The sequence below is a fragment of the Pelecanus crispus genome, chromosome 6 (assembly GCF_030463565.1).
Source record: "Pelecanus crispus isolate bPelCri1 chromosome 6, bPelCri1.pri, whole genome shotgun sequence".
Taxonomy (NCBI): Eukaryota; Metazoa; Chordata; class Aves; order Pelecaniformes; family Pelecanidae; genus Pelecanus; species Pelecanus crispus.
Genome location: NC_134648.1, coordinates 19,186,132 through 19,206,682, shown reverse-complemented (window position 1 = coordinate 19,206,682; position 20,551 = coordinate 19,186,132). Strand labels below are relative to the sequence as shown.

The 20,551-nt window shown below is 51.3% G+C and overlaps 1 protein-coding gene across 2 annotated transcripts in view; it reads left to right on the top strand.

Moving 5' to 3' along the window:
• LSP1 (lymphocyte specific protein 1) overlaps nt 1-20,551 on the top strand; it is a 50,969-nt gene that overhangs the window by 13,281 nt on the left and 17,137 nt on the right. The window contains exons 2-4 of one of the 2 annotated variants that reach the window (XM_075712397.1): nt 12,999-13,145; nt 16,559-16,648; nt 19,766-19,961. In XM_075712397.1, the coding sequence (XP_075568512.1) occupies nt 12,999-13,145; nt 16,559-16,648; nt 19,766-19,961 (433 nt within the window). The remainder of the gene's footprint in view (nt 1-12,998; nt 13,146-16,558; nt 16,649-19,765; nt 19,962-20,551) is intronic. The other variant, XM_075712398.1, reaches the window with a different exon arrangement.

Sequence of the window (20,551 nt, the reverse complement as noted above, 5' to 3'; positions counted from 1 at the left end):
ATATGAGAAAAGCAGATTTGAACTTACTGATGGTTTTTCCAGGAGCACACAACTGAAATAACTGAGCACAACTGTACTGTGACACTCACCTGAGCCGGCTGATCCCCCCCCCCCCCCCATCTATCTCTGCAAGGGATGTCTCAGTATGTGTCTTTTTGTGTCCCCTGAGTGCTGAAGGCTTCTGCCTAGAAAAAGGATTTTTTTCTTTTTTTTCTTTTTTTGTAGGAAATGTATGCTGGGCATGCTGTGATGTGCATTTTCAATTCAGAGATCTGTAAAAGGGCCAGATCCTCCCAGGGCTGCGAGCTGACATTGCTCTTTTGATTTAATTAATTGCAATAGCGCTTTGAACCTTTTTCTCAGAGTATAATTGCCAGGGCAGGGAGGTGGACGGTTCAGTTGGGTTTATTCCCATTTGTCAGCCAGGGCTGAGCTGGGGAGGATGGCTACATTGTCTGCTGGCGCTGGGATTCCCTTCCATGCGGTCACTCTGCTTTTCCCTGGGGGCTGGAAATACCGCTTTTCAGTAGGGGCTGGAAATGCTGCTTTCCTCTATGGGTCTCCAGGACCCTTCTCTGGCTGCCAGTGCTGGGGGAGCTTATTCTGTGCTGTGCTGATGGGTCTGACCAGGCAGAAGAGATGCACTCCTCACCTCTTTATATTTAATTGAGCAGCTGGATGGGTGAGAGATGGAATTAGGAAGTGCTGGATTTGCATCCCACATCCTGGGCACCTCTTTGCTCCCTTGTGCTTGTTGGTGCCTGCTGGTCTCCAGCTGGGATGTAGAAGATGTCAAAGTGGGGGCATGCGGGTTATTTGGATAGGCGTTTTCCAGTCAGCTTGGGATTTCCCTGGCTGATAATGCAGCCTCTAAACGTCACCCCTTGAATGAGTTTCTTGCATTGGAAGTTAAACTGGCTCACACAGCCATCCAGTCCCTCCCGCCCTCTCCTAGGGCCTGTTCTAGACCCAGGGGAGTCGGCAGAAAAGCTCCCACTGGTTGCGTGGACCCCTGGGATGGCAAGCAGGCAGGAGGAGCCGATTCCTCTCTGTTCATCTCCTGGTTGGCCCGTTGCGCTCTTTCCCTGATCTCAGCCCAGAGTGACTGGGATCTTGGTTGCAGATCCCTGTTTCAGAACAGGTCTTGGTCAGGGGCTCATGAGGGGTACGGAAATCTCCGTGTGGGCGTGCAGCAGGCAAGGATGGGCTCAGAGTTGGGGCCAGCTGGTACTGAGGTGGGTCAGACAAATGAATTGGGGTGGAATCGCCTGTGCACAGCTGCATGACAACTTATTTTGCAGGATGGCAGATAGGAGGGAGGCACATGTGCCTCACACACAGAAAAGGGGTGTCCAAAGAGCTGTTCTTGGCACAGCCCAAGCCAGAGGTGTTTTTCTTTCCTTAATGGTGTCTCCAAGTTCCTCCTGCTGTGGATAAGGGAATTCTGGTGCTCCAGAGACTCACAGGGGCTTTTGCCAGAGGAACTCTGGGATGACATTTGTCCTGTGTGGGGGTTTTACACTTAATCTGGCTGAGGTTTGGTTTTGTGGCTGTGTTTTCCAGTCCTGCTTACACACAAGGAGGGAGGTGGGGTGTGAAGATGTGTGAGGGATTTCACCCATGGCTTACACCCCAAACAACCCCACTAATGCTCACAGGAGTCAACAGGAGAATAGGCAGGGTCTGCTTCATGCACAGCACAGCCTGTTTTGCAGTAGTATTTTCTCCCAAAGCAGTTTCTCTCCTAAGCCTGACTATGGGGCTGGCTCTACAAGCTCTGCCAGCCCAGGTGCAGGCAGAAGCTCCTTCAGTCAGTGAATGGCTTGAGGCTCCTGGCTTGAAGATATATTGCTGTCAAGATTGCTGTGCTCTGTTTTTATCTGTCCCAAGGTGACCGCAGGCAGAGCGGTTACACTGCAGAGGTCCTAGGCTCTTCTCATGTGCCTGAATGCATCAGTGACCTGGAGCACAAGAGTGAAAACGGCTGCTCAGAGCCATATTCGCAAGCACCGGGGATTTTGGTGTGATGCCAAGATTTGCCCAGCCACTCCTGCTGCAGAGCATCAGCAGGGATAACCAGGGAATTACCTTCTCTGAGCATTGATCAGCCAAGGGAGCCGCTTGCCAGGCTGTCCTACAGCTGGGTTAAGGGATCCTGAGCTGAAACTAGTGTAAAAGTCTTGTGTATTTGGGGTTGAAGAGCTGAGTCCCAATGTTTAAGTATCCGGCCTTCTGCTTGAGACAAGACCACAGCATTTCAAAGTGGTCCCTGCTTATGTGTGGAGCAGGAGTGCCTGGCTGCCACCACCTGAACATCAGTCCCAGGAGCCAAATTTGCATGAAATGGCTTTTCCATGGACCGTGCTGACAGTTTTAGCACACACCAGGTTTCAGAATGGGTTGGTATGCTCAAGAGCAGTGGGCCATGTCAGAGGCACCACAGGCTGAAGCGCTGAGCCAGCACTCTGGGAAACAACCTTTACCTTTTCCCAGCCTGGAGGTAGGCTGGAAAGATTAGCCCTCCTTGTTCCTCGCTGGCTGCCAGTGGTTTTGCAGGAGTGTGCCATTTACATCTGAAAGGTTGGAGGATGAAAAGAGCCCAGGGTTATGCCTTGGACCACAGAGCAGGAGTGGCTGAGTAATTACCTGGGAAAGGCATAGGAAAGAATGGGCAGTTGCAGGGTTATCTACCTCCCCTCCTTTGTCCCACATGCCCGGGCACTCTCCTCATCCAGCATAGTCTCTCTATCGGGATATCCCTGGGGAAAGATTTCTCCCTTTGTAGCATGTTAACAGCCATGATCCCTCACATGCCTGCAAGACTTTGTATTTTTTAAAGTCCTCTCCAAACATGAGTCGCTTTGTTATCATGGTCTATTTTTCCTTATCCTTCTAATGAATTCCTATAAATAACATAGGGATCCAGAGCCTGTCGTGTCGATTCATTCAGTTCGCTATCTGCTCCTGCTGGAATTTTACTCTCCCTCTATCAAGCCTCGAGTGTTTCACAAAAGAATATGGCTGTTTAATTAACCTACAAATCAGCCTCTCTGTAAATCAGCCATGCCGCTCCTCGAAACTGGATTATCAGGCCTCTCGGTTGACACCGCTCCCACTAAGTGCTGCGGTTTGCTGTGGATGCCTCCCCATAGCTGGGCTGTTGGTGCCTGCCTGGGGTGTGCAGCTGTGGGGTGAAGTGTGAGTATGGACAGATGTGCGTTGGAAGAGCTGCCGCTCTCGTCTCAGCTGGTTTGGTTTTTATCCAGCATGTGGGTGAATCCCGGGTGCCATTAGGAAATGAGCTGTGATCTGTTCTTGGAGAGAAAGGACAGTTTTCTTGTACACTGCTTGCATGCTTCCTAGCACAACAGGGGACCTGGCTCAGAACAGGGGCTCCAAAGCATGGCTGCTGCACAGGCAGCAAATAAACAAATGTCTATAATTACATGTCTTTGCAATGCTGTAGAGTCTGAAGTGCAAATAATGCTATGGGGAAGGGGGACTGAATCTTGAGGATGAAAAAGCTCAGGGGAAGAAAATGAGTCAGAAAATTAGATTGGGTGATAAACCTAATTATTTCCTCTGTAGGATGGGACTTTTTCTTCTTTATCTTCTGTGGAGTCATTAACATGGGAAGCCAAACCGTGAGATCTGCAGCCATGCTTGCACATCCCTGTGTTTTGGCCTGCCATACATGATGAGGTGCTTTCCGCCTCCAGCCAATGCCAGCTCTTGTGGTCCTGGTGTCCACAAGGCAGTTGCACGGCCCATTCTTTCTCCCTACAACACACTGCTGCATCGTTGAGCAACGGCTTAGTGATGCTCAGAGTTCCCCAGCATTAGGGGTAGCTTTAAAATTCCCCAGACTCCTTGAATTTTGGTGTATGTCATGAGTACAATATTTAGTTTGATGGGGATGCAGGGGCTTTGCCTACCTCTGTGGGATGCCTTCCTTTCTGCCTGTATGCAAGGTTTCCTGGAGCTTGCTGGGATGTGTCTCAGCAGGGAAGATGCTACTCCAGTATTTCTGTCTTGACCTCCTGAGCGCTGAGCTGGGAACGAGAATCTTGGGAGGGCTGGATGGCACTTTGAAGGAGCAGGATGTTTTTTTGGGTGGTGGTTGATGCCAGGACATGGTCTGGGCATGGTTTGTTGCCTGGGAGCTAGCGGTTACTGCCCCTGAGGGCTATTGCAGCATCTCTTTACTCCACCTCCGCAGGTTGTGGATAGGTGTGGGGAGCGAGGAAAGCTTGCCGTGAAGTGGGGCAGCTCTTTAGGGGGAGACGGGGAAAATGAACATGCAGGAATGAGCTACTAGCAGTGCTGCTGCTTGGGGAGAGGAGAAAGGGAGATGCTGGCATCGAGACAGCAGGGGACACAGAGCTGTCATCAGTGCAATTCATACTTTGCAATGCTGCCTCCACCTTTCACAAGGAGCCTATGGTCCTGCAGGGCTTACCCGCCATGGTGCTTCCCTTCCCAAATCCTCCATATTTTGATGTGGCCTTTTTTTTATCCCTCTGCATCTCATTGCTGGGGCCAGGGCACAGATGATGGGCACCTTTGCAAGCCTCATGAATGGAGGGTGGATGGGAAGGGAGAGGCAACCAGATGCTGCTGGTGGGGAGGAGCAGCTGGGAGAGCCCTTTGGGCCAGACTGATCACCTGGCTGCAGGGCATGCCTGGGGGCTTTCCACATCCCAGTGCTGCTTGGCATGCCAGCTGCTTGCAGAGCAATGTCACCGGATTTTGCAAGCCAGGAAAGACCTGGGGCTTTGCAGGCCAGCTGAGCCATGGGTTAGGGTGGAGGTAAGGAGCCAAGCTGGTGTGCGGTGGGCACCCCATCCTGGGTACCTTGTGGGATGCCCACCCACTGCTTTCATCTCAAGGAAGGGAGCTCATCCTTCTCTTTTCAGTGGCAGCAGCTCATCGATCCCCTCAGAGTACCCGGTGGATCCATTCCCAGATTTTCCCAGTCTGGTGCTTGTGTCATCAGGAGCTCTCCACCTACCATTGACTTTTCCCAGAAGCCAGTTGATGGTTTTTGTTTGCTTTTAGCCTTGCTTATCTCAGACTTCTACCTGCTCTCAAGCAATTGGATATTTAGGGCCTGAACTTGAGCCCATGGAAATTTTGGGGAGCTATAGTTAGTTTCTGAGCCCCTCAGGGCTGCAGCCACAGGTTATCCGCATCCTCTGGTGAGGTGGAGAAGGACCACCACACGTGTCTGAGCATGGTTCAGCTGGAAAGGACACTGGTTGGGCATGCTGGGGTCTGAGCCTTTGCAGCTGAGACGGTGTGTGAGAACAAATTTTCAGCTCCCAGACTCTTTTTTTTCCTTCTCCCATCATTGGTATGACTTCACTCATTGAATTGCATGGGAGATGCAATCAGTATTTTGGGGTAAAGGCTGTTTTTTCTCATGAAGACACGCTGCCTTAGCGCAGCAGGGACTGACGACTTGCTGCAGACTCCAGTTCCCGTTGCAGCACAACTCATCAGCGATGGCCATAAATGAAGGGAGCCTTGACTCTCCCAGGGAGTGGAACAGCGCATTCCCACGGCCTCCCTCCTGCCTCCTGCCAGTGTGCGGGTAGCAAACTCCCTCCTGCTGCTGGGGGCTGCAGAGGTTGGGTTTGTGTCGCCCCACAGGCTGCAAAATGAAGGACTCGCGGCCAAGCCAGCGGTGCTATAAAAAGCAGCAAGCCTGGTACAAATCTCCCTCTTTGAAGCAGGGGTAAGGCTACTGCTTGCCTCCCTAGGCTCAGACATGTTTTCCAGCTTGAGTGTATCGAGGAGGATGCTGGCTGACTGTAGCCAAGGCAGGGAGGCTATGGAGGCTTGCTTCCCTCTGAGAGAGGGGAAAAATAAAGTACAAAAGTTGGGTAAGCCAGTCCGAACCTCTCTGACAAGTCTTATTTTTTCCTCTGGCATGCTTCTCCCTTGCAAAAACAGAGACCAGACTTCCTGCTCTTTAGAAAAAAACTCCAATTTCTTGAACCTTAGGGCTGAGATGGAGAGACCGTGAGAAAGAGCCGTGGTTTGAGGCTGTAAGCGGCACCGATTTCTCACACCTACTGAATACTGTGGAGCGCTGGGAGGGCTCGAACTCCAGCCCTTTCCTCCCCCCCACAAATTCCTGACCGGTGATGTTAATACATTACCGCACCAGCCTATCTGTGTGCTAAGGACCCATGGTCCTGGGGGTGCAATCCATCATCTTGTAAGAGATTCGTTGGGATTCTGTCTGCCATGATTAAAACCAATAATAATAAAAAGAAGCAGTCATTCCCATCGGCTGCCTCGTGCCTCTGTGAGTGGCCTGTGCATCACCCATGGCATCTGGAAGTGCAGACCATCCCATGTGCCTTTCTGGAGCCACCGTCCTGCGAGAGGCAGGAGGGGACAGACTGAGGCTTGTGCTGAAGGACCAGCCCTGCCTGCATCCCTCCCCTGAGGTCTGCTCCTGCCATTTGCCACCAGCGTTCTCAAATGTCTCTCATTTTGCTTGTAGAAGCTGTAAATTACCAGCTCGGGGCTTTCACTGCCTGTCACACCACAGTGACAGGTCAGTCTTTGCAGAGAAATGAATGAAGGCTAAACCAGGCAGAGTTTTATACCTGGCACGTGTGGATGCATGGCTGCACATCTGCACATCCTTCTTTGGGCAGAAATGGGATGTGCTTTTGTGGAGAAAACCCAAGATTCATTTAAAAAAGAAGAGTTGCTTTTATTTTGAAGGGGGAGATAGGTCTCCACCATGCTGCATGTGGGTTTTCTTCCATTTCTGCTCAATGAAAGTTTGGGCTGTATCATATTCTGTTTAGATGCCTTAGCGTGTCCTTATTGCCCCGTGCATGACACCTTTCCACACACCCCCCCAGCTCCAGCAGGTCGGTGGGGACAGGTTCCGTGGCTGCCCATGGGTGTGGAGCGGCTCTACCCTGCTGTTTGTGTCTTGAAGGCGAGCTGTGATTTATAGGAGGAACAGGGAGACGTGGCTGAGAAGGCACAGCTATGGTGGGGTGGGGAAGCTTGGTATGAGAAAAAGGCTGAGGGTGAAGCATATATACACATTTTTGTCCTTTCCCCCCTGCCCCCCTTCTTGTTCAAACTCTGTAGCCTGGACTCTGAATGGAGCAATGCAGCTGAGGAATTACATGAATGTATGGGAGGGAGAGGCTTGTGCAGCATCTTTGACAGACAAGCCAATCTTTCAGAGCTAGGATAACCATATCCCCTGAGACTAGGCTGCAATAAACTCCAAGCTGTGACATAATAATTTTGATTTTATTTCTTTTCCTCGTCTCCCTGTATTGTACCACTGTCCACACCCCCTTCCTTATCCAGTGGGATGATTACCCAGCTGTAGTCTTTGCTATCAAGCCACATTTCTCCTAAGTCACAGAAACCTGTCTATCAAGAAGCAAAACTGTTGCCAGCTGTCTGACTTGGTGATGGCCGTACTGTAGACACTTTGCCAGCCCATGTTGCTGGTGTCAACAGCCGTGGCTGCTGGTGTTCAGCAGCAGCCTCTTGGCAGAGCAGTAATCATGGGGTCAGGATGCCAGCTGGACTTCTGCTCCATTCTCTACATCTTCTTGGTTTCGTGGTGACCTTGGACAAGCCCTTAGGCTTAGGGACAGGTTTCTGAAGGTGTCTTGATACATGGAGGTAAACCTGGGTCTTACAGGGATCTTTGGAAAGGACTGAGAAGTTGAACTCTCTGATGTCTAACACTGGTGCCTGCAGTGTGAGGCATCCCCTGGGACACTGATTTGAGCCAGGGCATATGTGGTTTGCTGGGATGGAGAGAAACCGAGCCATGGCAGCATGACTGCGTTGCATGCAAATGTCCTCAGCCATGACCTCTGTGGTGGCCTGATGCCAGTTGTCCTGAATGACGTGAGCGGAGGCATTATGTGGCTATTTCAGCATACTTGACTCAGTCACACAGATCCATTATATGCCATTTATTAGAGATTTAAAAGTGATTAATTTGTTGGTAGAAGGTGAAATGGGTGAGGGAGTTGCTCTGTTGTAGCCTTTTGAAGTTGTCCTGTTCTATTTCATGTAATGGGGTGAGCTACACACCTCAGTACCCCTGCCAATCATGCCTGACACTTTATAAATGGGTGATAAATGCAATATGAAATAAAGCCCAGCAGCTCTGCTTGGCAGCAGGATTAAATTGTTGAAGGTTCTAGGCCATATTCTGGTTTATGTGGCTTAGCCAACTTTCAAAGCTGGTTGCTGGATGGCAGTAAGAGATTTTTACCCTGAGTATGCTGAGGGATCTCTCTCCCTGATGGGCAGCAGGGCACCGATATTGTATCTGGCACCTTGACAAAGCTGTGATGGATTATGTGGGAAGGGGAAGGTCCCTTGCACAGGCTTCTGGTATCTCCCTTTCCCCTAACCTCAACAGAGAGGGCAATGGGATGGCTGCTGGGGGATGCAAGGTACCCTTCCCAGTTCTTCTCTAGTTCATGCAGACCCAGCTCTTGCAGGTGATACTTTCAGTGGTGGTAGACACTGTTGCTTTCACAGGTGATGGGAGCTTTACCCTTGATGGCAATAGGATTTGCACTGGGTTGATAGGTTATATGCCCTCTGGGAAACAGCAGCCTTCATGCCAGGGGTTGCCCATGGCTCTTCCTAAACCCTGTTCCCAAACCTCTTCCTCCGTGAACCCTGGCTCTGAGGGGGCAGTCTGCCCGACAGAGGCAGCGACCAAAGTCAACACTGTCCTGGCCTGATACCCCGGTGAGCTCAGGAGACAGGAATGTCCAGTGCATTGGTAGAAGGTTCCTGGGTTTTTCTGGCACAAGTCTGCAAAGTCCAAAGCCTCTGGGAGGCATTTCATTTTCCTTTCTGGAATTAGCTTTAGTGCTGAAGGTTGGTTTTGGGCCAGCAAAGCTTCCTTTGAGCTGTCGGCTGTGCAAAAGACTCCTTGAGTCTGCAGCATTTCCCTTAAATGCAGCTCATCTGGTGCCAGAAATTTCCCTTGCCTGAATATTATAATCTCCTTAAGTGCCGGTGAGGAATTGCCCAAAGGAAACGTGACCTTTCCAGCAATGCTGGCTTGTCTGGAGCGGGCGTTTGTGGCCATGTGGAACGGCACAGCCTATATCGTTGTTCTGTGGGAGGAGGAGGTGTTTTGTAGGGCAAATGGAACTAAAACTCCTCCCTTGGCTGGGGGTCCAGAGGGAGGTGAAGTCAAGAGCTGGATCTGAAATGGGCAGCCAGTCCTGGTCAGAGCAGAAGTCTGAGCATCCCAGACACTTGGCAAGCAGTGACTCCGTGGCCAAACCTGAACCGAGGTGCTTTCAGCCCTTCCCTAGACTTGCAGGATCTCCTCAGGAAGAGAAAAACCCCTTTCACAAAGAGCGTTTCGCCCCAAACCAAGACCTCCAAAAGCTGTTGGCAGAGATGTAGGGACTGCGTAAGAGAAACGACCCAGCCCTGTGATGAGGTCTTGCCGGAGCGAGCCTTGCCCACGGCTCCTGCCTGCCAGTGCAGCAAAGCGGTCTCTCCATCCTCCCTTCCTTCTTCAGCCCCCCTAATGTTTGCATGAGGGGGTGAATTTCCTTTCTCCTTGCAGGAAAACCCATCTATCCAGGCAGTTAACTGGGCTCAGGGGTGTAGCACGTTGTAGCTCACCTTGCTAGTCTTCAAGCTTCAAGTCATCTTGCTTTCCATTTCCCTGTCATGTGTTGGGTGACAGCAGTCAGCCTGGGACTGACCTGGGAAAGTGCTGGCCAGAGGTGAAGGCAGAGGTACACAGTATCAGCCTGATCCTGAAGCACCGGGTAATTATTTCTAGAAATGAGAAAGATGGTTGTGCAATACTGCTGTGGGCTGAACACACTGAGTTACTGAATGTGATTATGAGCAATTAGAGCAAATGGAAGCCTATGGCCCCTTCTTAGAAAACAGAGCCATTTGGAAATTAAATCTTTCCACCTTTTTGCTTTGAAAGGCAATTTACCAGCTGACCCCCTCCTCACACTGATGAAGACTTGGGCTTGTCCAAACTGAAATGGCACATTCGGTTTGCGGTCCAACAACCCTTGTAGCTGACCCAAACACAAGGACTTTGGCAAGGTTTGGTTTCTCACTTGTTTGGGGTTTTTTTGTTTGTTTTTCACTGAGGACAAATATTTGTGCTGCTAGGTCAGTCGAAAAGGAATCGTCCTTTTCCCTCTGCTTGTCCATGTGACTACTGAACGCCAAAGCATCACTTATTAAACCTTGCTCTGCCGCCAGCCTGTTTGAACGTGAGAGAGCTCTGAATCTGCTATTAAACTGGGTTTAGGTGATATTTCTGGAGGGTAGTGATATTTCTGAACCCAGGGTGAGCGGGGGCTCGGTGGAGGCTTCACCCACAGCCCTTATTCCTGAGAGGAGCAGGTACGTTGCTCAGTGTGTCTGAGCTGCATCCCAGCACGGCAGCGGGCAACTCAGAGGCCGGTTTGCTCTGCAGCAAAGGGAGCTGGGAAAGATATTTCCCTGCTTTTGCAGAAAAATCCTTCTCCCCAAAACAGTCGTCCCCCGCACTGTCCTCAGCCCATTCGGAGGATGCAGGGACAGAATAGCGAGCCGGTGAGGTCATGGGGAGGGAGTTAGTCACATCCAACTGGGAAAGGGAGAGGGCTGCCAACCAGCATTGCTCTCACACTGTGGAAAGCTCGTGTGGTTTGGAGGGGACCCCCTTCCAGGCTCCCTGGGTACCCTGGCCAACTCAGGGGGTTGGTGCAGCACTGCCTCCGCAGTGGCTTCCTGAGGAGCTGGAGGAGCTGGGGAAGGAATAAAATCAAAATCTAATCTGTTCTGGCATAGATGTGGACCTTGCTTCTCATAACTGGGGCGATCTGGGCGAGCAGGGGTTAAGAGCCTTTCTGAATCAGAGACTATCTGGAGCTGTCGTACAAGGGAGGGAGATCATGGCAGAGTTTAATGAATGACTTCATTTATATATTAAAAAAAAACCCAACACAACAACATGGTGGCTTCCTGCCAGGCCCACAGACAAGGGTTTCTATGGGAACCTGGGGGAAAACAATAAATAGGAGTGTGGGATGAGTAAGGACGGGAGGAGGGGAGCCCGGGCTCTAGTCCGGGTCCGCTTTGTTCCCCATTGAGAGCAAGGTGGCAAGGGATGATGAGGGGGGAGAAGGGGAAAGGGGAGCTGAATTTGCTGCTTGCAAAAAGACCCCACCCAAAACAAGGCAGGCAGTAATTATTACATGGCAGCAGAGCAGTCTCTTGGCCAAGTCTGGGACCTGTTTTGTTCCCTGCTCCCCCATGGGCTCAGCGGCAATGGGTGACCTGTCTCCATCTGGTTCCGCATCTCGGCTCTGCCATCCTGGGGGAGATGGAATTTTTGGAGGACAGGGATGCGGGGTCACTCCCAGCTTCCTGCCAGGGTGGCAGTGGGACCACTCTGTGAAGGGATGCTACCAGGGCTAAGCTTGGCGGTCCTGCTGGTGCCACAGAGTAAAACAGGCTCTGAGTGAGTCTCCCAAGGAAAGGTTGACAAGGTTCATAATGTAATTAGAAAAGCCAAATTTTTCTTGAACAAAATGTCTCGATTAATCCTAGTGGCTTTTTTTCCTTTCCTTTGCTGGGAGAGGGGGGCATCTGTCCTCAACCTCAAATGGAAACAGCATCTTAGTGAGACCCTTGGTGAAGTGAGGCCTTCTCACATAGTTCATAGTCCAGGCTGTGAGCAAAGCTGGGCAGGCTGGCAGAGTGGTGCTTCTGGAGCAGCTGAAACTTGCCCCTTGTTCACTCAAACTGGACTGAAACAAGTCTCAACTAAGGCATTTTTGGGTTTTTTTTCCTTTTCCTTTCCACAAGCTCTTTGTCCCAGTCTGAACTGATGTCGTACCACATCTCCTACTGTGCAGGTTCATCCTATAGGGACTGCAGTCCTCAGGGTGTGCCCGAATGGGGCAGGCAGACACAGGTCAGGCTGGGTCCTGCTGCTGGCAGGAGATCGCCTTCCCAGCTCCCGTGTGCGTGCCTTGCCCAAGAGCATTTCTGTAAATGGGCTTGCAAACGCCAAGTGAAACAGCCAGGGGTGAGTAGGGTGAGGGAGCACCTGCCCCAGCATCAGCCCTGGATACCATGAGTCAGAACTGCCCTGCTCCGGCTCCCATCCCAAAGGGCTCCAGCCCTTTGGGTTAGCAGTGACCCTGCCACCACGGCATGTCCCTTTCAGCCTGCATCCCGGCTGGTGCTGCCAGCAGTGAAGCAGGAGCCAATCCTGCGTGGAGACCAGTGTTATCGCAAGAGGAGGAATGTGGCAGCTGCCTTATCACTTCCTCAGGGATGCGAGAGGCTGTTCTGCTGACAGAGTTGTTAATATCCAGCAGCTGAGCTGTCTGGGAGAAGCCAGGGCAGGTTTTTCTTCTCTGCAGGAGAGGAAGGAAGCTCAGCAGGGCAGAGCAGGCCACAGCCACTGCCCTCCACCACTGTTCCCTCTGCTCCTGGTCAGGCAGGAGCAGCTCAACTGCTCAAGGAAACTCACTCCCAGGGTGCGGATCTTGCTCTCCCTGGGCCAGAGATTGAGATGGAGGTGTGGGGTTTCTTGCAGCACTGCAAGACCCTTTACAAACCCCTTCTGGGGTGCAAAGCTGCTTTGCAGGGAATGGTGCTTCCCAGTGGGCTTCCAGCCCATGGGGAGGTGGCTGGTCTGGGAGGAGGGGGATATGTACCACATCTTCCTCAGGTGGGGGGAAAGGCTCTCCTCCACCTCTCTCCCAGTCCATGTGTCCCACCTTATCCTTGCACATTGGTTGGTCCTGGTGCAGAGCCATGCTGATGGAGGCGGGCATGCTGCTTTAAGGACCACCACTCACGGTGGGAGTGTTCCTCTGCAGGAGTCCCCCACTTGCTAGAAGGGAGCCCAGGCACCTCGGGGGCAGGTATTACCAGGTTTTGCAGGCACTGCTCAACGGTGTTAAGGATGGGTTTTCCCTCTGGCTTGGCAGGCTGACAGCGCAGTGGAGCGTGGAAGACGAGGAGGAGGCAGCGAGAGAGCGGCGGCGGCGGGAGCGGGAGAAGCAGCTGAGGTCCCAGGCAGAAGAGGGCTTGAATGGTACAGGCTCGGAGAGTGCAGGTCCAGCACAGGAAAACCAGTAAGAAATAACTGTGGATAAATCCTTCAGTGAAATGGTCTCTCATTGCAGCAAAACCCTCCTGCATCCATGGAGCGGGTGTCTATATTGTTCGGGGTGGTTTGGGGAGATGGGGAAGTTCACTAATAGGTTTGGGTTGGAAGATTTAGCCCTGACTAATAAATAGCGCGTTTCTAGTTTGGGCAGAAAAAGCCAGAATCCCTGCTTTACTCTTTTTTTTTTTTGGCTGGAGGCTAGGTGTTTTACTGCCCTGAGAGTTTAAACTAGGACAGCTTGGGTAAGGCAGAGCTCAGGCAAGGAGTCGCCACCGCCAGGGATTTCAGCGCCTGGTTAAATTTCAGCTTGTGAATCATCCTACACCAAAACTCATGGAAGTTCCTGATACATATGAAGACAGACACGTGCCTGAGGATGTGACGCACGACCCCGGGCAGATCGTGGTGCTGGTGGGCGAGCGAGCGATAACCTCTCCTGACCAGGGTCCCTGCTCCTCCCTCGGAAGATGCTGCCCCAGCAGTGGGGAGCACGGGACAGTTCCTGAGCTGGTGCAGTTCACAGCTCCAAGGGTTAAAGTTAATTTGATGCTTTAATGGGGCACATCCTAAATGGAAATAGCTCAAGAGGCATTTATGGAGATGCTGAGCTGTCTGCTGTCAGAAAGGAAACCCCTGGAGAAGGGACAGAATGACCAGTCATATCCCCAGCATCCTACCTCAGCATCCCACTGCAGCTTCCCTGTGTCCACCATTCAGCAGCCCAGGTGCTGTGCAGTGTTGGGGCTGTTACAAAAACCAGTCTGCACTCTGAGTTGCCAAACTCTGTCTTAAAGACCCCAGTCTTCCCACTATTTATGTGTTCAACTTATTTCTAAATATATTAAACACAATGGAAAAGTGGTGGCAGGATTTGGGATTACAGTCAGAGAGAAGCAGCAGCTTCATTTTACTGGAAAAATAGCAAAAGCTATTTAGAAAAATCTGGGGTTTTTCCCATGAAAAAATCAGGTTTTTTTCTCAGATAAAAAAAAAGTCCTGAATAATTTTGAAAGTTGGTTTTTTTGTGGGTTTTTTTTTTCCCCAAAAAAAGTATTGCAAAGAAGCTTCAAAATCTTTTGTGGAAATACAGCCAGTGATATTCTGCAGACAAACCCACGACAGTCTGCCCTAAAAGCAAACAGAAGACCTGGAAAGTAATAATAATTGTTAGCTTTTCCAAACACCCCTTCACACAGGGGCTGGAAAATAATTCTCAAAAGTCTTTAAAACAGCTGACAAGATCTCTGGTCTCTGGGAGATGCTGTGAGTGGCCTTGGGCACAGAGCAGAGGAGCAGCATGCAACAGCCCCAGTAACCCAGCTTCCAGGCTCCGCTCCTGTGGGCATAGGCACAGACGTGCTGCTGACCCCACAGGACCATTGGCAGTGCCCAAATTTAATTGAGTGCTTAAGCATCTGCGAAGGGGGCAATGACAAGAACAACTAAAATGAGCACTTTTGCTCCCTGCTCCGCTGTGCTTGAGCTTGCTGGGCCAGACTTCACTGGGAAGGATGTTTCTTCTCTGGCCATCCCCTGGTTCCTTCTGCAGCTGCTGACAGCCACCTGGGCTTGCTCATGCAGCAGGGGTCAGCCCTGGCTATTAATCTTCTGAAAAGCTTCACGCTCTCTTGTGTAAACACTGCCCCCTCCTTCCCTCAGCTCTTCCTGCGCTGGGACCCATCCCATCCATGTCACTCCTGTTTGTGCAAACCTGCCTTCGGCATTTCCTTGCACCAAAGGGACAGAGCAAAGGTCCTCTCCTCCCTTCCCCCACTAAAGAAAAGAGGTTTGCAGAAAAGAGACCCTTGGGAACCAGAGGAATGGACATCAGCTTAGGCAGTGCTGGTGGGGCTGTGCTGGCTCAGTGCTTCCCCTGGGGCCAGGTTTGCAGAGGGGCACAGGGAAGCAAGCAGTTTTCAAGCAGCAGTCTCCCTTGCTCCCTGGGAGCTTTTCTGATAGCCTGAGCACACCTTTGTGGCCGGGACCACAAATACTGGAGCAATTCTGCCTTGGGCATCATCAACACTGCAGCTGTCCTGAAGCCCTGACCTGGGCCTCAGCAGATCCGTGGTCCTGTCCTGGCTCTGCAGCAAATTTCCTAAGTGTTGTCCTGGGGCATCCACAAGCTACTGCTACACACGCAGCAGAAAATAACCCAGCCTGGGCTGCAATGTCCTACACCAACACAGTATCACACTCAGCAGTCTAAGGGGATGCTGAAGCATGGCAGGAGCTGGGCTGTGCTCAAACTTGTGGCTGAGCAGCTGTTTTTGGTGTGGACCCCTGCTGCCCTCCCTGGTGAGCCTGGCAAGGGCATGTGTTTTTGGTAAACCCTCAGCTCCTGCAGTCAGTTCAATATGAGACTCCCAAGTCTCAGAGAAATGCCCTATATTTCAAGCGACTGGGGTCATGGAGGAGGCTAAGCATCTCCTGATGCCTCCAAAGAGCCCAGAAAGGCAAAGAAAAGACTCATCCACATTTATTATGTATTTTGAGTTTTAAACTAATCTGTGGGTCCCACATCCTAATTCCCATTCCCAGACAATGTGACTGCCCTGCATCCCAAAAACGTCTGTGAAGCCACCTCCTCAGGCCGATGTTTGCAATGTGGCTGCTGACTTAGGACCCCCAGCCAGGACGTGATTCTCCTTGCAAACACAAGGAAAGAAATAGGAAAAAACCCAACAATCCCCATGCACAGCCAGACCGCATCTGGTGTCAGCGGCTGTGCACCCTGGGAGGGCTGCAGCTCCGTACAGCAGTAGGGTATTCACAGGCGGGAAGCCAGAGTCATGCAAGTGCATGTGACTGGCTCAAAGCTGTAGGGGAACGTGAGGATCCAACCCAGAACTTGAGCCAGTGTCCTAATCTTTGGGTCTTCATGCCTTCCTCATCCAGCAATCTGTTCAGGCTGACTCCTGTTGATTTCTTTCCTATGGGGCTCCATACAAACATAGGACAAGCAGCAACCGAGTTTGAAACACCTCTGGTCCAAACAAGCTAGAGTCAGCTCCAGTGCAGAATAATACATGGATTTCTTGGTTTTGATGTGCTGCTTGTCTTTTGCTCACCTGTGTATGGCCCCAGAGACCAAGTAAGCAGTGGGGTGCTCTTGCTGGAGATATGGAGCTGCTCCTTCTTCCTTTCCATCTTGCAGTGATGCCCCAAGAGACCCCCTTTGCCACATGCTCAGGAGCGCCCTTGTACAAAGGCGTCTTTCCTGTAACAGAGGATAAGGCTTCGAGTGGGATTTGGGAACAGTTGGAGGAAAGAAGATGCTGGAGGGAGAGAATGATGGTATCAGGCTGGGGCTTTTTCAGGCCAGGTTTAGGGTTTTTTGCATCTCTCATCCTTATTTTCCTTCTTGCTTTGTTTCAGCTATGACTTTAAGCCATCCGGGACTTCAGAGCTGGAGGAGGATGAGGGGTTCAGTGACTGGTCCCAGAAGCTTGAGCAGCGCAAACAGAGGTGGGTAAGACACAGCCAGACCAAGGGGAGGGGAACCAATGTGCCCAGCAATAGGACTGTCCCTGAGGAGGGGCACGACGGGTCCCGCAGTGCTGGGATGGATGCTCTCCACCTGCCATTTGGGATAGTGGAGAGGAACAGGCTCAGGGACTGCCCCGGGCTTTGGGGATGTTTGGATTAAACTTAGCACTCCAAGCAATGGCAGGCTGCCAGGACACCCTGGGTTTGGAGGAGTGACAACAGCAGATTTAAGCCACCTGAGCTGCTGCAGGGGCTGAAACGGCCTCTAACATAATCCAGGCCAGCCTAAAAAGCTGTTCTAAGTTATTGCTGCTTCCTGGCTCATGGCAGCATAGTGGGTGTTATGGCCCTAGCCCACCTTGTGCTTTACTCCTCTTTCAGCAGGGGAAAACAGGCAGCAAAGAGTCCTGAGAGGGTGCTTGTGTGCCAGCTGTTTAGTCCGCATCTCCCATCACTCTCCCCTTGCTGAGCTGAACCAAACTCCTACCTTAACTACTTCCCTTGGACACCATCTACCTGAATGTGAACTCTGTGACTCGTCTCTCTCCGCAGCTTGATTTTATAAGGAATTTTATCCTGTGATAATACAGCCTCTTCTTTACCCCTAAGACTGAAAAAATGCCTAAGATTAATATTTACTGCTGAACAAATAAATAGAGCTTGCCTCTTTCTCACTTTTTTCCAAACAGTGTAGCTAAACCACTCTGCAAGCTGTACCTTCACAGCCCCGACCCCACAAGCATTGCTCAAGCACCTCGCTGTGGCATTGATTATCACATCTGTGAGAGCAATTAGAAATCAGCCCCATCTCCTTTTCGGCATGCTGCCTCTTTTTCCACCCCCCTTGCAAAGGGCTTGTCTGGAGAGAAAGGCTGCTGCTATTCCCTTCTTGGCCTTCAAAAGAGAATTAGCTGGAAGGGCTGCATTATCCTCTCCAGAAATTGCTCCTTGGGTTTTTATGTGATGCTTGTGTTTATTCTGTAGTGGGGCAGGAGGGTGCCGAGCAGGGGAGGTGGTACCTGTAGCAGGTGAAGCCCATCAGAGAGGGGTGGTGCTTTAAAAGCAGTGGCTGTAGATGAGCAGGCTTGTGGCTGGAGGCTGGCTTGTAGAGGCAGCTGAAGAGGCTGAGATCCTGTGGACTTGCTGGGAGTGAGCTTTTTGCAAAAGCTGGGTGTGCTTCCTAGTGGGTGGCTGTGTCCTGTAAAGTCTCTTCAGCAGCTTTTTCCCTTCCTCCTTGCTTAACTGCCTCACTCAAAGGACAGGCTTGGAGTGTGGTGTGAGCCCAGGTAGGCTGTGTGTCTGGCTGGGATGCCCTATGCTGGGATAAGCAATGCTGTGGCCAGGGTTTCCCAAGTCCCCTCTCCTGCTTAACTGAATATGGAGCAAACCCTGTTTTTCACATGAAGGATGTTTAGGTGGTGGCTATGACTGAGGGGGTGGAGACAGTTGCTCTCCCTTGGATGGAGCTAAAATGGCTTGTGCATCCCCTGAGGGCCTTGGTGCTAAGGCATGTTTTTCATTTTGGTTCTGGTTCCCCACTTTGTGGGGGGAGATCCATTCTGCCCCCAGCTATCAGCTGCATGCAAGAGGGTGGGAACTGTGTCAGACTAGCTGCATCCTGTACAAAACTGCTGTGGTGCAAAAGGCATCCTATAGACCGCATCATTTCTGCTGGCCTAAATTTTTAATATGAGCTTGCACTTTAGCTGGAGGCATTGCTGGCAATCTGGTTAAGAGAAACTAGTTACCTGGGCTATAAAACCTTCAGAGCCTGTTTGCTGTTGGTGACTGAGCTGTTGTGGGAGGGTGATTAGTAGCAAGCCAAGCGAGCCAGCGTATGCATCAGCTTTTTCCCTATGTGGTCAGTGGGGAGGGCTGGATGGTGGCTGTCCCGTGAGCTGCCTTCCCAGCAGCAGAGAGGTGGGTGGAAAAGCATCACTTGAACTTTTTTCATGTTTTGGTGCTGGCTGGTGAGGTAGAAGGAGTGAGTCAGCCTTGCACTTTGGCAGCTGCTGCTAGCCAGCTCTCTAGCCTTGCTGTCACAAACCAGGTGATTTTCTAAGAAATAGGTGGGAGGAGAAAGCTATTCACTGGCCGGGAAAAGCAAGATGGCAATAACATCTTGGTGCATGGCTGTGAGCCAGTGAGAGCTCTGGGGTTATGTGCTCTTACTGACTCTGTGCCCAAAGGCATGGGCGGCTTGGCTTTTGCAAAGCTGATTGCTTAAACATACTCCTGGGTCTCCTCTCTGCAGCCTGGAGGAATCCTCTCATCAAACCCACTTGTGTTTTTTTTACACCTAAGCCAAGGGGTGACCCTGGCTGCTTTGGGACTCTTTTGTTTTGCTGGGCTGTGACATGAGTAGAGGTGCCATTTATTCTGGTGGGTAAAACTGTGGCTTGGGGTCAGGTGTCGATGTAGCGTTGCCTGCGAAGCACTGTGCCTTGCAAACACCCCATCACTACCCCCCAAGGCTGTGTGGCCTTGCCCTGCAGTTAAGCTTCAGCTAGGGAAAAGGGGGATCTTGGGAGGCATGTTCATGTGTCATTGGTTGGATCCTCCTCCAGCAAGAGGCTCTGTTAACATGGAAGATGAGTTAAGGGAGAGGAAGGCTGTGTTTGGTACTCCGCATTGAATTGATGCTGGGAACCATGGGGGCATTGTCAAACACGTTTGTGCACCAGGACCACAGAGCATGCTGGCTGACCTGGGATTTTGGCTGTAGCAGAGCAGAGAATTAAGCCAGCACCACATCATGGTGGTAGCGTCCTCTCTGCCTGGAGTCCAAGCAGAGACCAGGACCTGGTGTTCAGGTCTGTCTGATTTCTGGTTTTCTGCAGGTCTTGCCCATGGTGAGGCTGGAAAGTTGCAGATATCTTCAGCTCTGCCACAACTCTTAGCTGAGCTGTGTCCTGGGTATTCAAAATGTGGGAGTGTGATGTGACTGCTGTTATATCTGGGTACCTGGAATTGGATGGGACCATGGAAGTGGCTGTGAACCCTGGTGTAAAACACCCAGCAAGCTGTAGGCTTGGGGGAGTGATAAAATTGGATAAAACAACGTTTGCTTCTTTAACCTCTCTCCCCCACCTGTAGGTCTCCACAACAGTCGTATGAAGAAGAGGACGGTGGTGTGAGGGAAGCTGAAGTCAAACTGGAGCAGATCCAGCTGGATAAGGAAAGCCTGGAGGAGATCCGGGAGGAGAATGTGGTTACCGGGGAGGGAGAGAGGCTGTGCCAAGAGGAAGAACAGCTCCGAGAGCAGGAGGAAGAGGAGAGAGCCGAGCAAGAGGTAGGATCAGGAAGAGCTGACCTTCTCCTCTCCACAGGGCTGGTGGGAGAGCTGGCCCTGGCGGCTGCTCTCCAAGAACTCAGCTCATCATTCCTGCTTACACTACTGGGTGTTGAGCTCATGCAGAGAAGCTGTCATGGTGTAACCTGGGGCTGGTGCCAATCTTGCCTATGTTCCTTCTTGGGATCACTGCAGGCAGCCTCTGCCCTCTTGTGAAGGTGGTGTGTTTGCTCCCAGAGCTTGTGGTGCTTTAGTCATGTCCCTGCAATAGTGAGAAAGAAAGCGCTAGTATTTCTCCTGTGGCTTTGTGGGCAGTGAGTAGCTCTTCAGGAGAACTCAAATCTAAATTTTACTCCTTGTTTTTCTCTCCCCAGCCTTTATTGCACCTTTGGAGCACTTTGGCTTGATGTATCTCTAAATCTTGTATTGCTCCCAGCTGAGGTTTTCTTTCTTTGCTCTTCTGATGAGGTGTAATTCCTGGCAAACAAGAGAGACAAAGCTGGAACTTGAGTGGTGTGCAAGTTCATTAGGGTGGCTGAGCTGCGACTATCTTCTGTTGTAAATGGATTTTGACTTGCTGAGGCTAGTAC